The 16,641-nt window shown below is 34.4% G+C and overlaps 1 protein-coding gene and 1 long non-coding RNA gene across 7 annotated transcripts in view; one reads left to right on the top strand and one right to left on the bottom strand.

The window, feature by feature from the left end:
• Window positions 1-4,689, bottom strand: part of LOC141493138 (uncharacterized) — a 140,672-nt gene extending 135,983 nt beyond the window's left edge. The window contains exon 1 of the long non-coding RNA XR_012470124.1: window positions 4,537-4,689. This is a non-coding gene — a long non-coding RNA (uncharacterized LOC141493138). The remainder of the gene's footprint in view (window positions 1-4,536) is intronic.
• Window positions 1-16,641, top strand: part of SEMA3D (semaphorin 3D) — a 221,408-nt gene that overhangs the window by 81,230 nt on the left and 123,537 nt on the right. For all 6 annotated transcript variants that reach the window (XM_074194057.1, XM_074194052.1, XM_074194056.1 and 3 more), the window contains one exon: window positions 7,345-7,535. In XM_074194057.1, coding sequence (XP_074050158.1) covers window positions 7,385-7,535 — 151 coding nt within the window. In that variant the 5' untranslated portion in view covers window positions 7,345-7,384. The remainder of the gene's footprint in view (window positions 1-7,344; window positions 7,536-16,641) is intronic.

The raw sequence follows: 16,641 nt of genomic DNA, 5'->3' as shown, positions 1-16,641 counted from the left end.
TGATTTAGTTTTAGAAAGTTATATGGGGCATTGAAAGATTAAAACACTACCCAAGGTCACACAACTTCAGAAGCAGGTCTTGAACCTAGGTCTTTCTGAGGGATGGAATGCTGTACTATGTCACCAGCTTCACTTTTTCCTTATCTGGGACCAGTAATTAGATATGATTATGTACAACTGGATGTGTCCCTAGATAGAAGGCAATCACAGTTTTTCTCTTTCAGAAACATTGTTAATATTGATTGGATTACTATTCTAGAATCTTTGGAAGAAGCCTAATGACTAGTGGTTTTGGCAGCTCAGAAGACAAGATACTTGAGGGATGGATGACTAAGCTAACTGGAATGAAAAGTGATGGTGTGGAGTAGTCTAAATAAAGTGGGTTAAGTTAATTTACTTAATTCACTTGCTCTTCAATCAAGACCACTTAGCCCTAAGAGTAGGAATTCCAAAATTGATTAATTTAATCCCCCAGGGAATGGGAGGAGAAGCTTTATTCAGGATGTCCTTTCTGATAGAATTTATTCCAGTGTAAAGTAGGTAGGGGGGTGCTGTGAGGGCAGATGTTTAATGTGGATCAGTGTTTTGTGAAAATAATTTTCAAGTAGATTGAACCTGGAAACTAGGGAGAAATAATATCACAGTGGAATTGCTGGGCTAGTTAGGTAGCCTTGCTTCTTCTAGTCTTGTCTCTTCCACTAAGTGTGCAACCTCAAAAAGGGTCATGAAACATTCTTTTTTGGGGGGAAAGCACTTCAGGTTCTTTATCTGAAAGGAGTTGGACATGAGTTCTATGGTTGCTGCCAGCTCTGAAATCCTATGAAAGACCTATAACAGGAGGACAAAAGATCTAGCTCTTTGATTTGCATGACTCATCATATTTGTGAATCTTACTATGGACTGTTAAATTCTTATTTTTTAGCCATATGAAATGTAAACTGCAGTCTCAAATATCAAACATTTTGCTTTTGTCTTACTCATGTCAGCTAAATGACAGAAGATTTGATGGCTATATGTGTTGTTCTCCAACTTTCTGAAAAGATGAAACCACTTTATTTTTCTTTTCTTTTCCCTTTGTTTGCCAGTCACTGTTTTTATGGCCTTTTTAGCATTAGTGTTTCTCATATTACTGCTGTATGATCATTAGTTGGCCACAGTTCTGTGTCTGATGCATGGAAAAATTTTCTGTTGCTGAATAATTGAAAGACTGTCTCTATATTCCAATTGTTCATTGAGTAAGAGTAACTAACCCAAAGTGTCAGATTCAATTAGTCCAGATACTTGGTCAATTTAACCTAGAGGACCAAGGAGTAGAAGATCTTAGTGTCTCCTGAGAATAAGTAAATTCTTTTAACTGAGTGGCATAAAAAGGAATACAGGTTTATTTAAAATGGACACAACAATTACCTACTGATCAAAGCATCCTCTATAGACCAGGATTTTTCCTATTCTTGTTTGGATTTCCAGAGGGGTAGAATATTTCAATCCTCCTTAAATGGAATGGAGAAATTAATTTATCACTGTCCTATTTTCCATATATATATATATATATATATATATATATATGTATATATATGTTTTTATTCAACCTAATTTTACATATTCATGTAGTTTATTAATAGAATTGGGTGCTCATTAGAGCCAAAAATGTCCTATTGGCAGATAAATTACCATGTATTTCACATTTTCAGAATTTTCTTTCCATGGGGAAAAGGCACATGGTCTCCTCAAGTGTTAGATTATGCATTTAGATCTCTGATTTAGTGGAACAGTGTGTAAAAGCCTCTCATAATCAGAAAATTCCCCATTGGCTCTACATCTGAAGATCCCCTAGAGTGCTGTTTGTTTCAGTGAGCATCTGGAATGGATTACATTCAGTTAATTGGCTCCAGGTCTGACTTGTTACAGACAGTAGCATGTAGTATAACCTATGCAATTCACTAAATCCACCCACTTTTAGTTAAATCACACCTACTTTCCTATATAATTCCTCCCAGATGGTAGAGGCACTCACCCTTATGCTCTAAAAGATGGCAACGTATCAATAGATTAATGGAGAAGTTCCTGATGAGCTATCTCATCTATAAATTATCACAAATTAAAAGTTCCACATTTGGATTCCATGGACTGAATTAATCCCTTGGAAGGGAAAACAAAGAATTCTGAGCAATGAAGAGTACAGATTGACTGTTTTATGGCAGCAAAATAGATCTTAAAAAAAAGTTTCTGGTAATTGAGATTTCCCATCTGAGCATGTTTCGGCACGTGTGGGTACTTATCAGACTTGTCATCCTGGTAAAGTAAGCAATTATTTCATTTTAACTTATTTAATGATATTAATGGGTTGGGTTGCACTAAACAGTATGACTACTGTTCATTGAATACTAAGACATCAATCTTTCTAACTTATGGTGATGGAGGCACAGGGCATGTCTTAGGAATTAATGACCAGTTAGGAGGAGAAGATAGCCCAATGCACAGCCAAGGGCCATTAACCTCAGTTGGCCATTAATTACCAAAAAATGTCTAGCACTAAGGTCTTTCTTGCTAATAAAATGAACTCGGAATTTTTTCTTTTGCTTTTGTGTATGTGAGAGCATATATGAACATTGTAAGCCATGAAATGAGCAGCATGAGAATTATAACATATCTACCCCCACCATTTTTTTAGAAATGTCGATGTTTTCCTTAACATAGTGATATAGGCAAGAGTGGAAGGAAATAAGATGAATCTCCATGCACTTATGAATGTGAACAATAGGATAATATTTTGGATGATAGCATTGTCTTAATCAAATTATTTTATATTGACTGTCACAATCAATTCTAGGAAAAATTGTGAGGCAGGCACAGTTCCTTGGGTTCTCTTTCACCTCCTTTAACTGCCCCGGGTCATAACCTTTTATGTTATGGAGGCCACATCTCCTCAGAGAATTGCTCTGTGTTTTGGATTTCTTTCGTTCTCTTTTCATTCCTCACCACACTCATCAAAATCTTCTTCTTACTTCTGGTTAACTATCACTTAAAAAGGACCTTGTAAAACTAATTTCTACAACGGTGTTAATAGTGGAAAATAATTTAATGTTCACTTTCCCAAAGGTGTTTATAGTTTGAGCAGAACTGTCTAAAAGGAAGAAACTCAAATGATTGCATTTCATATGACAGAAATTTTACATATTGTAGGAGAGTGATTGAAGAAGGATTAATGGACATATGATCTCATTAAATCTCTACTAGCTTTCAAATCATACAATCTAAGTCAAAATTGTTCACTCTGTTGATGTGTGAAACTATCCTGATTATTACAACTAGCTTAGTGAATATCAGTTATATACTATGTTCCTTAATTTATCTTGTATGGGATAGCTGTTACAAGTAAATATATATTACTCAATCAGATAAGAGAATTACTGAAGTACAGTGGCAAGAGAAAGGTCTAGGTGACTAGTAATGAATAACCCAGGATAAAGTAAGGCTGCCCTTGACATTTCTAAAAATTAAGGTCTTTTCCAGAACATAGTTCATCTGTGGCCACACTTATTCAATGTCTAAGGAATGATAAGTGTTGAAGACTCAATTATAAATATAATAATAAATAGCTGAGAAGATTTAGGTTCAAGTTCTATGTCTAACATAAACTTTCTATTACCCTGGGCAAGACACTGAACCCCTCACTATTCTGGAAGATCTGGTTTGACTGATACAAACTGACATGTGGTCATGGACAAATCACTTAACTTTTCTAAGCTTATAACTTCAGAGCAAGGTTTGAGTGCTCTATAGAGAGAGTTTGTCATTGCTTATGGAGTGAATGGAGTGTCCAGTCTGGAGTCAGAAGCTCCTAAATTCAAATTTAGCCTCATATAATAGTGGTGTGACACTGGAAAAATTACTTAACCTTCATTTACTTCAGTTTCCTTATCTATAAAAAGTGAATAATAATACCTATCAAATGAAATAATGATCTTGAAGTTAGTGCTATATAAATATTAGTTATTGTTAATATTATTACTGGTTGTTCCCTAGGTTAGTAGCATTGTAAGTCCAGCAGTTCTCCCTATTATTGTCTCCTCTAAAATTAAATTAAATAAAGAGATGAATAGAGAGGTCGTTATATTTAGGATCCTTTCAATTCAATGCTGTGTACAACTTTTTTGTTTGTTTCTTAAATACTATATGTTGCTTCATGAATAAATGTATTAATACCAACCTCATCTATTTAAAAAAATTGTCTATATGCCAGTAATCTCTTGGCCATGCTATAATTTACCACACTCCAGGGAAACACTGGGGAATGAGAGCACTCCACTGTATTTGGAATTGGAATTTGCACAGGGCTTCTTTTCTTCTTAGTGGTCACTGACTTGGCTAACCTTAGACTTATAGAGGACTGCCAGGTCTGCTTCACCTCTTCAACACTTTCTCACCCTACCCTATGGAGGTCTTAAGGGGAAGGTTATGGGAAAGGAGTTAGAATTGATCTTAGATCCTCAGAGAAAGATTGGAAATTCAGAAGGAATATCAGGACTGACTTACCTTCTGATAAGTCTTCTGACCTAAGAAGTAGGCAGACTAAAAAAGGACTCCAGAGGAATTATACCTATTTTAAAAGTATTAAAATTTCAAAGTATTAAATTTAGGGTCTGTATGATCATTATCCCTGAAGCATTTTGTCAACCAATGTGTTTACTTCCCTTGAGCATTCATTCCAGATGGACCTTTAAAAATCATTAAAGAATCACCACTGGAATGTACTTCTGATTAATAATGAACAAAAGTTCTCAGAGAAAATGTTAAGTATATTGGTACAAGATTTACAGAATACTAGAGTCAATTGCCAGGCTATGGCAAGCTGTAACTATTGCCCTATTCCCAGAATTTTATTAGGGGGCGGGGGCGGAGAACTAAGTTTCACACAGCTTTAGGCTCCAAGGTGTTGCAGCTTTTAGAAACCTGCTAGCTGGAACCTGAAGAAGGTAATTGGTTCTGAAAACAGATAAACTGAGTCACAATTAGGATTTGAAACCACTCCCCCTCCATTATCACTACAGCAACAAATCAGGTGGATTTGTCAGTAGTAGCCTCTTCCTCCCTTGCACATATTCATCTTCCTATTAAGCAGTTGTTTTTCCCATTCAAGTCTCTACTTTAAACTTATATTTAACTTCAACTTTGTAAAATTTTTATAGGGGTACACTTTATGATTTGTCCTACTCTTCCTTCCCCATCCAGAGATATGAATTTATGAAATCAGTGGAAAGAAGTAATCTGAATTGTCAACATAGTCAGAATTAGTTTATGCAGTGGCATTTACCTAAAACTGGAACTGGAAAGACTTCAGAAGCCATCTGGTATAATCTCCTCATTTTATAGATTAGGGTGCTGAGAGAAGTAACTTTCTGAGGTTCATGTATATAGTAAATATGAAAATTCTGACTTCAGAATTTATTGTGAGAATACTGGTGTTAGAGGGAACTACTTTCTTTTCCTGACTTCATAAGTTAATTTATGTGGCATGAAATAACTTTAGTTTTGTCATTTGTATGAGGATGCAAAAAAGTTTCACTATAATGTGGTTTTTTGATGTTTAAATCACTAGACAGTAAAGATTCCAAATATGGAGCAGTAAGGGAACTTAAGGATTATCTTGTTCAAATCCCTAATTTTATAGATTTTTTTTCTAGATGAAGAAATTTAGCCCTAAAAGTCAAAACAATTTGACTAAGATCATATAGACATTAGGAAAAGGAAAAATCTGAACCTAACTCTTTCTTTTGACTACCCAGTCTAGTGCTCTTTTCATTGAATCAAATATCTGAAGATGAATTTGGGGGGACTAACTCAATTCCTTTGAGTTAATTACAAGACAAATCTGTCATTGAATTCTATTCTATTCTATAATAACTACTATTACCAGAGTCAGAAGAGCTCCCCCACTACAATTCATCATCTAAACTCTAAACATCTTGTTATGGCAATAATGCTAAATTTCTTGGCATATAGGGGTTGTACTAGGTAGAATTCTGGACCTGTAATCAGGAAGAGTTGAATTCAAAGCCATCCTCAGACACTATTACTATTACTAATATCTGACATTTATAAAACACTTATGTGCTAAGCAATTTATAATTTTTTCCCTATTTGATTCTCAGAATAATCCTGTGAAGTAGCTACTATTTTTTAACTAGTTCAGAAAATTAAGACAGACTTGCCCAGGGTCACATAGCTAGTAACTGCCTTTTGCCAAATCTGAATTCAAGACTTCCTGACTTCAGGTCCAGCACTCTACCCACTATACATACAACTTGACTGTTTTTAAAAATGCTAGTTATTTTTACTCCCTTTGATCAAGGATCAAACCCCAGTCTACCTCAGTTTCCTTTTATGGATAGTAGTAGAACCCTAACTTCCAGGGTTGTTGTGAGGATCACTTGAGATAATATTTGCAATGTTCATTACAAACCTTAACGAATTATATAAATACTAATTAGCATTGTAGTTATCTAAAATAATTCACAGCAATGCCCATGAAAAACTTCAGATATGTGGAGCAGCTAGGTGGCGCAGTGGATAAAGCACTGGCCCTGAAGTCAGGAGTACCTGGGTTCAAATCCAGTCTCAGACACGTAATAATTACCTAGCTGTGTGGCCTTGGGCAAACCACTTAGCCCCATTTGCCTCGCAAAAAACAAAACAAAACAAACAAGCACACTTCAGATATGCAACCAGAATTATATGTGTTCTGTTGCTGTTATTATTGTTGTTCAGTCTTTTCACTCAGTCTGCCTTTGTGGCATTATTTGGGGTTTTATTGGCAAGGGTGCTAGAGTGGTTTGCTTTTTCTTTTTCCAGCTCATTTTATAGAGGAGGAAAGTTAGGTAAACAAGGTTAAGTGACTTGTTCAGGGTCACATAGGTAGTAAGCATATGAGACCAGATTTGAACTCAGTATTCCTATTTCTAAGTTCAGACTACACCAACTAATTGCCTCTTATATGAATTGTAGAAGAATACAAATATAATATTTCCATGTTAACTCAAAGGAATCAATCTCAAATACATAAAGCCAACTCTGAATATCATGAATACTTTGTTTCATTTTGTCTTCCAAAGATCGCTTGAAAATGAAATAAGGCAATATATGAGAAAACAACAGGGAATAAAATGCTTATATAAAAATGATATTTTAATTACCCAGTGAAATCTGAAAAATTCCATATCATGTTATCTTGAGACCATCCATGAAAACTTCACCTTATTTAGTTGAAAATAGTTCCATTAGACTCATTGCTGTGCTTAGATCAAATAAAGCAAGTGTTTTAATTTTCTTTTCCTTTCTTTTCAGATTACATTAGCATTGTCCAGGAGGAGGAACTGTTTTAACCATGAATGCCAAAAAGGATCAAAGAGAAAAATGTGGAAGCCAAGATTTACATGCCCTGCATGCCTTTTTGATGCTAACTATGATTATGGTACTACTTCCAGTCATTGGAACTTCCAAACAAAATATTCCAAGACTAAAACTCTCATATAAAGGTAAATTTCTAAGTGTATTTTTACTAATATGTGATTGTATTATGATTTCAGAGATGTAATGTTTGATATTATTGAACGCTTCCTTAGAGTTTTAAATATATATATATATATATATATAAGAGATATTCAAATATTCTTTTTTTAGGGAGACAAGGGAATAATGTTTTTGTATTTGATTTGTGGTCCATTAATTTTACTATGGTTCATTAGCCATACATACTGATTAACAAATCTAGGAACTTTGATATTCTACAATATTGATAGTTTTAAAATTTTAGAAAGTAGAATAATTCACATGATCATAGATTTAGACAAGGAAGGTTCTTTAGAGGACATTTAATAAAATCCCTTCATTATAAAGATAAGGAATTTGGACTCAAAAAGACTGAGTGAAAATTTCACCTGGTGAGAGATATGGTGAGTCCTACAGTTAGGATTTGAACTCAAGACCTCTGACACTTCTGATTCCATATTGAGCATGCATATTTCACCTGACTTATAACTACTTAAATACTTGCAATTAACTTTTTCAAGTCAGAAATAGCAAATTATTTTTCATTTTAAAAGAACAGAAAATATTTCTCAATATCATAGTATTCAGAAGAAGAGGGATAAAAAGCTAAACTCTGAGAAATGACCAAATTTAAAAAATCATTGGTAAATACAATTGGTTAAATATGTTTAGAAACTCCAATTGCAAATCAGTAATTGGAGTTCATTTGCTAATAGGTATCTTAGCTCTTTTCAATTAACAGCTTTGTGTGATCCTTCTCCTCAACTGCCAGTGGCCAGTGCATCCTTTTGAGGATGCACGCACAAATATCTATACATCCATACATATTTACAAACACAGAGATACACACAAATGTTAATCCTAGATCCCTATTTTCTGGGTATGAATTTGTCAGAAAACATATGCTGATAATTTTCATGTATTCAGGTGCTTTCAGTGATAGTTTTCCCCAAACATAATAAATCCATAGTTAAATCAATCCATGGTAATTAAGTTCCTTTGTTGTCTTAGACACTGTACTGAGCACTACAAATAAAAAGATTAAAAAGGAAATGAGAGTAACTGATTTCAAGTAGCTTATGATTAAACAGGTAGACAATACAATATATAATCATATACAGAATGAATAGCTTTTGGAAGAAAAGCTTTTGGAAGCAAGAGTAACTAGAGAGGAGCCATCATTTAGTCTGAATTTTGGAGGAAAACTGGAATCTTAGGAGTTAGAGGGTGAGGAGAAAGCATTCCAGACATGGGTACAACCAGTTCAAAGGCAAGGGGGATAGATATGGAATGCAATTGTGTTAGGAACAACAAACTAGCCGGTATTCTGGACTGTGGTGTTTGGGGAAGTAAGTAATGTGTAAGGAAGCTAAAAAGGTAGAAGAAACAAGGTTGGAGTGCCAAATTCTAGACAGTGGCATTTATATGTGACTTCACATTAAAGAGTGACTGAATTAATGTCAGGGTGAAATTAGATACTGGGGAATTGCCAGCTGTTTAAAAAGATTTAAGGAAATGTTTTGGGATCTGCATGTGATCTTAGGATGTTTCCAGGATAATAAATTATAAGAATATAGATTTAAAACTGAATGGACCTAAAAAAAAAACTGAATGGAATCTTAGATCTCTTGTAGGTCAACTCCTTTCCTCTGCAAATGAGAAAATTGCCTCCCAAGAAGATCAATGACTCATCTTAAGGTCACACAAGTAATAAGTGAAAAATATGGGAATTGCATTCTCAGTTTCTTCTGTGGCAGTCTTTCCCCTGGGTAGTAACTCCTGTTCATGGGGGCACCTGATTTAGGTCACATATTTCTGACTTTTTCAGGTAAGAGGAAGATATTTTGATTGAAAAAAGGGAATAAGTTAGTGATGAATTGCAAAACTGCTAAAAGGTGTTTAAACCCCTGGCAATTTACCTGGTTTGATGGCTAGTTGAAATAGTTAAGTGAGGTTTTGTTGAAAAAAAAAGAAAATATGGGATTTGAGAAAATAAGTTTGCTGAATCATATGAATTCTATGAAAGCGGGAATGCTTTTCAGTCCCCAAATGGGAATCTAAGTACCCAAAAGGCACAAAATTTTATATCATTTAAAAAACATAAAACTTAAACTAAGGAAGTTAGTAGAGAGTTATTTTCTTTTTTCTGTAGACTTAGCATTTTGCATGAGATAATGACTTGAAGAAGGAAAAGAATAAAAGGAGATAAGTGTAAGAATTTAGGAAGCTGATAGACATTAAGCTGTTGTTCATAGAAGGCTAGATAACTGAACCTCTTTGTGTCTCTTTACTCATCTGTTAAATGAGTTGGTGTTCAACTTACTGGCAACAAAGGTCCCTTCCTGCTCAAAATCTATGACTCAAAACTCCTACACAGACAGAGAATGGATTGTAAAAAAGGGAGTAAAAACTGTGGTCAAATAGACTGAATTGCTCCAGAGCGGCGGTGTTATCTAGAGGATAGCAAGAGTGTGAGTATGTCTGAATGAGGATCTGTGGCTGTTTCTGGATCTGTCCTGGAGGGTTTGTCCCTAGATTGAGGCTTGGTGTGTGGGTTCAGTGAGATCATGGTTACTGGACTTAAACTGGGAACAGCAAACTCTGCTGATCTTAAACCCCTGATTCTTACTATGCCCTGAAATTTCAGTGTTCTTCTACCATAAAGACTTAGGGGGTAATTCATTTCATAGTATTAAAAGGCTGCAAATGAGAGTACAAGCTGACCAAGAGTTTGGAAAGTGACTGAGAGTAGTGAGCATGTGTCCATAAATCTATAATAGTGTCTTGTAAGAGAAAAGTCCAGATTGGATTGAGGAAAAGAAACCTAGCTCTATCTCTTTCTATCAGGATGATGGTATGATTGTGCGTCAGTTACTTAGGTTACTTTAGCCCTTCCAAGCTTTAAATCAAGAGACTGTGAAGGATGATAGAATGAGTTCTGGTTGAATTGGATATTACCTTGTCATCTGGCAATGGAGAAATAAAGCAACTGGAATCTTAATACCACACATTTTCCAGGATCTTTTTTTCTCAACTAGATTCTTTCAATAAGACAATCATCAAACCTATATAGAGACCTATAATATACCAAACACTATGCCAATTGCTGGAGTAGGAATTTACCTGAAGCTGGAGTGGTAGAATGAAATGTTCAATTCCTGTAGGTAAGCTAAGAACTGTCATCACTCCAACCTTTTTTTCCCTCTTATCCACCCAACAGTTCTGACTAATGGATTGGAATCATTTGATTTACTTTTAAATTCAGCCTTCCATTTTGGAAGGGATCACCAAATTAAGTTATCCTTTTGACAGCATTATAATCTTGGTAGAATTCCAATGATCAATGAAAAATTAATGTTATTTTGTCTTTTCAGCATTTAGTGTTACATGGTCATAAACTCGACTTCCTTTCCTCATATCCTATGTATGATTCATTCATTCTTTGGCACTGACGAAGCCCAGCAATATACAGAGGCAATAACTGCCTTGATATGGGAAGTGTCAGTAGAGACAGCAACATCCAACAGCTGCAAGATCATTTTGAGGTGTTTGCTTAGACACTCAGGAGAAGTTCAATCGTTGTTATAGCTCAAGAATGTTCTCTGAGAATCATTTAACTTTGAAGCTCAATGTACACATGAACTTAGTTAGTGACACTGTCATATGAAGAGATTTCCTTTCTGTTGCCTGGTTGGGGGTTCTCGTGTTTATGCATGCTAAATCTGTTACTTGTTGGAAAAAATAGCCATGTACAAGGTCAAATCTTACTATGTGCTGTATTTTGTATAATATATTTATCAAATATATTGTATCCTAGAGGGTAGACTCCCCATAATGACATCAACAGTTTACACAGAAGTTGAACTAAGAATAACCTTAGACAGTTGACCTCCATTAGTGTAAACATCTTATATCTCACAATTGCTTTCTTTTAAAAAAAACACATCACAATAGAGCCTCACTTGGATGAGAGAAATTTTTATATAGGGCATGTTGATGCTTAGAATGTTATTTGAGTAAATCTCTGAAGATGAGAAGAAACACAACAGAATGAGAGAAGTTTTGGACAAGTCTGATGAAAGAATGTATAAAAGTTAATTCCTTTAAAGGGAGATATGGGTAGTCTTTCTTCCTGGTTTTCTTTCACTTCTGTAATCATCTTCCCTTTACTTCCTTCCTTTGTATTTTAAGTAATTTTCTTTTCTTTTTAAAACCAACTGAATATATGCTTGGGTAGCTAGGTGGTATAGTGGATAGGGAGTTAAAAAGACTCCTCTTCCTGAGTTCCAATCTGATCCCTGACACATATTAGAGTAAGTCAATTATTCCTATTTGCTTCAGTTTCCTCATCTGTAAAATGTGCTGGAAAATAATAAACTTCTCCGGGATTTTTGATAAGGAAAACCCCAAATGGGATCCTAAAGAATCAGATAAGTCTCAAAAACAATTGAAGAACAAGAAGAATATGTACTTAGGAATCACTTTTTTAAAATCCATAACATAATACCTCCAAGAACAATACAAAAAAAATCAACACAGGTTTGGGCATAAAACAAAGATCTCAGGTTATCTGATACTACTACTGCAAAATGATAGACTGATAAATCAGTATGCCAAGAGAATGTGAATAAATTTCTTGCTATTGAAAACTGCAATTTCACAACAACTTCTGAAGAACTCAAGATGAATTTCACCCCATGGGCAATGGAGATATATATATATATATATATAGTGGTTGTGAGTAGGCTGAACGATACAACAGATGAGAAATGGTAGGAAAAGACATTGTCAAGAAATTGTCTGGTCAAAGAAAATTGTTTGGTCATATGACAAGAATGAGATGAAAAGTGGAAGTCCAATATGTTCCATTACTTTTGTTGCAATGTCAGGAAAAAGTGAGAAAGTGAATTGGATTGACCTGTTTTGATCAATTTTGGGGAAACTTGAGTAACAGTTGCAAAGGAAGGGCAGACATGGATGGTTTACATCTCTATTGTTGGAAGGAACTTCCAAATAAGTGAGATCACAGCTTCATTTGAGTATAACCTTGCAATTTAGCAAGATGCTTATGTGTGCCATTATACTCAGAATTAAAAAGATCATATATGAATAAGTTCAAATGCAATTGTTCCAAATTTTGCATAGAATTATTTAAGTAGATATTATTATTGTATGATTCATAAAGAAAAGGAATAGAGGGGGACAGCTAGGTGGTTCAGTGGATAAAACACCAGTCCTGGAGTCAGGAGGACCTGAGTTCAAATCCAGCCTCAGACACTTAATAATTGCCTAACTGTGTGGCCTTGGGCAAGTCATTTATCTCCATTGCATTAAATAAATATTTTTTTTTAAAGAGGAACAGAAAGACTGTTGGGAAAAATATGTCCTGAAACTTCCAAATTAATGTAGGCCCTATAAAAAGAATGTGAAATTGAATAAACCAATGAATTAATAAATATGTCTTTATGTTGTGTAAAGTTAACTTATGTGGATCACATAATTTTAAGAGGTAAAAGTTTATTTTGGTTTTTCTTTGAGTCAAAAAATTCAAAATGAAGGAAAATTTTCAATTAGAGGACAGGAGCATAAATGAGCTAGAATGTTGGGTGTTTTCTTGAGAAATTTTTGCAATACTAATTTTTCTTTATTCTCCTTATTAAAAAATGCCTTAAAATTATAACTGAGTATGATGATGATGATGATGATGATGATGATGATTACAATGCACTTTCATAAAAGTGGATAGGGACTAGACCTATGATTTTGTTTGTTTAGGGAACTCGTTAGTGAGAAAACTCTCTTGTCAGTACTTTCTTTTCTACTTACAGTTGTAGGGAGTTGTCTGTTGTACTGAGAAGTTAGTAACTTGTGTGGAGTCACACAGTTGGTACATGTTAGAGGAATGATTTGAACCCAGTTTTTCCTAGCCCCAAACCTGCTTTATTATAAAGAATATAGCCACCAAATTAACATGTCTATGATGAAGTTGTAGGATCATTAATAACAATAGCCACTTGTGCTCTGTTTAAGGCAGGTGAGTGATAGGGGCTTGGTTATTCAGAGAAATGTAAGGTCTCTTTCAAAAAGGTTTGTATAACCTAGATTGCTCGAGCATTAAATGTAGTCAGACAAAAAAAAATGAACAAAATAAGGAATTGTCTCCTCTATTAAATTCTAAGCTCCTTGAGGTAAAGGACTGGTTTTTGCCATACACACACACACACACACACACACACACACACACACACAACACACATATATATATATATATATATATATATACCCAATGCTTAGCAAAGTGCTTGACACTTTGTAATTACTTAATAATTGTTTAATAATTGATTGATAAAAGTAGGGGTTCAAGGGAAGCATCAGTAAGAATCAGGAAACTGAGATGCTGATGGGTCCAGAAATTAATTGAATTGCCCAGTACAGGTGGCACTGTGGATAGAATGATGGACTTGGAGACAGGAACTATTCTTTTTAAAAGTCTTAATTTCTTCATTTTTAGTATAGGGATAAGAAAAGTAGTTAACTAATTGGTTTATTGGGAGAATCAAATATAGATTATATAAAATGTCTATATTTAGAGACAGTTGTATGGCAAAGTGAATAAATCATTGGCCCTGGAGTCAGGAAGACATAAGTTCAAATTTGGACTCATATATTCACTAGTTATTGATATTATGCAGTCACTTGACCTTTGTTTCCCTCAGTTCCCTCAACTGTAATTTGAGGATAATAATAGTTCCTACCTCTCCAGGTTTGTTTTGTGGCTCAAATGAGGTAATAATTTATAAAACCCTTTGAAAATTTTCTAAAAATCCATATAAACATTAACAGTTAATATTAAATATTGACTGGATCTGGAGTCAGAGGACCTTTCCAAGAATCCAAGAAATGGGTTGAAAGAACTTGGAGGGTAGTGGAATCAAGATGGTAGAGTGGAGCAAGTGCTTAGACTAACTATCCCAAATTTCCTCTCTAAATATCTTTAAAATAATTCTTTAAATCAAAATCTTGATGGTCAGAGTCATCAAAAAGTAATACATTTCAAATTAAAACAAGAGCTGGAATTAATAGATCTTTAATCCTGCAGAGCTAATGGGAAACAAAAACCCAATAATTTTTTTTATGAATACCATCAATATTTATTTAATCTATACATACACAGTGTTGAATATCTATTGACTTAAGCTTCACAAAATACCCTTTGATGGGAAAAAGAGGAAAAGGAGTCAGAAGATCTGGGGGGAGGGGCCTTTCTTGGTGTCCCACTTTTATTCTTTAGAAAATTATTTAGCTTCCTTGAACCCAGGTTTTTTTTAAATCTGTGATACATGGTTTAAGTTTAGATGATTTCCTTGAGGGTGCTGATTTTTATTTGTGTGACTTTGTCTGACAGTTTGTTTTTTATCAATTAAAAAACACATTTCCAGACTTCATGGTAGGCATTGTTGTGTTCAGACATAATACATGATTGAATTACTTTAATTAAAGAATGATATAAAAATGGAAGCCACCATGGTAGTTGAAACACAGTGTTTTGGAATCTAAATTCAGAATTACTCTTCCATAGATGATAAAGCATGCATTTGAAATGAAGATAGAAACAAAGCTTCCTTTTGTCAGCTTGCCAATTCTTGCTTTAGTTAATGAATTTTTGAATTCATGAACCTTCACTTCTAGGTGTGGGAAAACTTCACGCTCAGGAATCATTAAGTTGAACTAACTAGATAGATCATACTTTTCAATGGCTCATTTATAAGTTGAGAAAAATAATACCCATTTATTAATTAATTTTAGACATGCAAATAATTACCTTAATGCAAATAATAAATCAACTATTCCCTTGCAAGAGAAATTCTTATAAAATTGGCAAGAAGTTGGAATGGTGTGTTTCAGAACATGAAATTCAGATTAGGCATTCTTCAATCATAATTTTAATTTATTTTAATATAAATAATTGACAACAATAAACATATTGAGATACATTAAATATATTTCTTTACCAAAATACCTTGCCAGCTTCAATGACAAAAATGCAATGATTTTCAGCCATTTAAGAAGGTAATCTATACCTCTTAAATTGCTGATTTCTTTTTTGTTCTGCAAGTTTCATTTATTATTTAGTTGTTTTAGGTTCATTTATAAGGTTGTTAGGGAAAATTAGTATAAACTACGACTATCATTGATCCCCTGTGAAATTCATATTTTGACCGAAATTTGGCACAAAATATTTAGCACTTAGACAAAAGGAAATTTTTTTTTCAATACCAAAAGAGTTAAAGTCCTTTTCAAGTTCTTCCAAAAACTGGTTTGGGGCTTATGACCATTTGACATTTCTCATTGAAAAAGTAGTGGCTTTTTTAACTCTACCATCTCCCTTTGAATATGATCAAATTCTCTCTCTCCTTCGTAGCTACTTATAATTAGGTTTTTTCTCATTTTCTTTTTTTTGTTTGTTCACTTTTAAAAAAAAATTTAATTTATTTACACATTACTAAAATATTCTTGTTTAAGAGTAAACATGATATCCCCCCCCACAAAGATATAGAACCTCATGAGAAATAAAATGAAAGAAAGAGAAAAAAAATGCATTTCAATCTGTGTTCTGATACCATTAGCTCTGTCTCAGGTGGATCACCTTCTTTATCATAAGTCCATCATAGAAGTTACTTCCATATTTTTGCATAGTTGCTGTTGCTGATTGTAATTCCTGCCATCCATTCCTCCCCACTACCATCTACTATATTTTCTCTCTCCTTTCACTCTGTCCCTCTTCAAAAATGTGCTGCCAAGTGGTCTAGTGGACAGAGACCCAGCCCTTGGAGCCAAGAGGGCCCAAACCTACATCCCACCCCAGAGACCCCAGCAACCATCCAGCCCATGGTCCCACCACCTTGCAAAAAGTAAAAAAGAAAATGCATTGTATCTGACTATCCTCTCCTATGATCTACCCTCTCCTTTATCACCCACATCCCCCCTTCCCTTCCCCTTCCCCTTTCTCTCCTTTTTCTTCTAGACGTCTAGACCCTATTGAGTGTGTATGCTGTTTCCTCTCTGAGCCATTTCTGATGATAATGAAGGTTC

The sequence above is a fragment of the Macrotis lagotis genome, chromosome 7, assembly GCF_037893015.1.
Source record: "Macrotis lagotis isolate mMagLag1 chromosome 7, bilby.v1.9.chrom.fasta, whole genome shotgun sequence".
In the NCBI taxonomy this organism is placed as follows: domain Eukaryota; kingdom Metazoa; phylum Chordata; class Mammalia; order Peramelemorphia; family Peramelidae; genus Macrotis; species Macrotis lagotis.
This window is presented reverse-complemented; position numbering and strand designations above follow the sequence as displayed.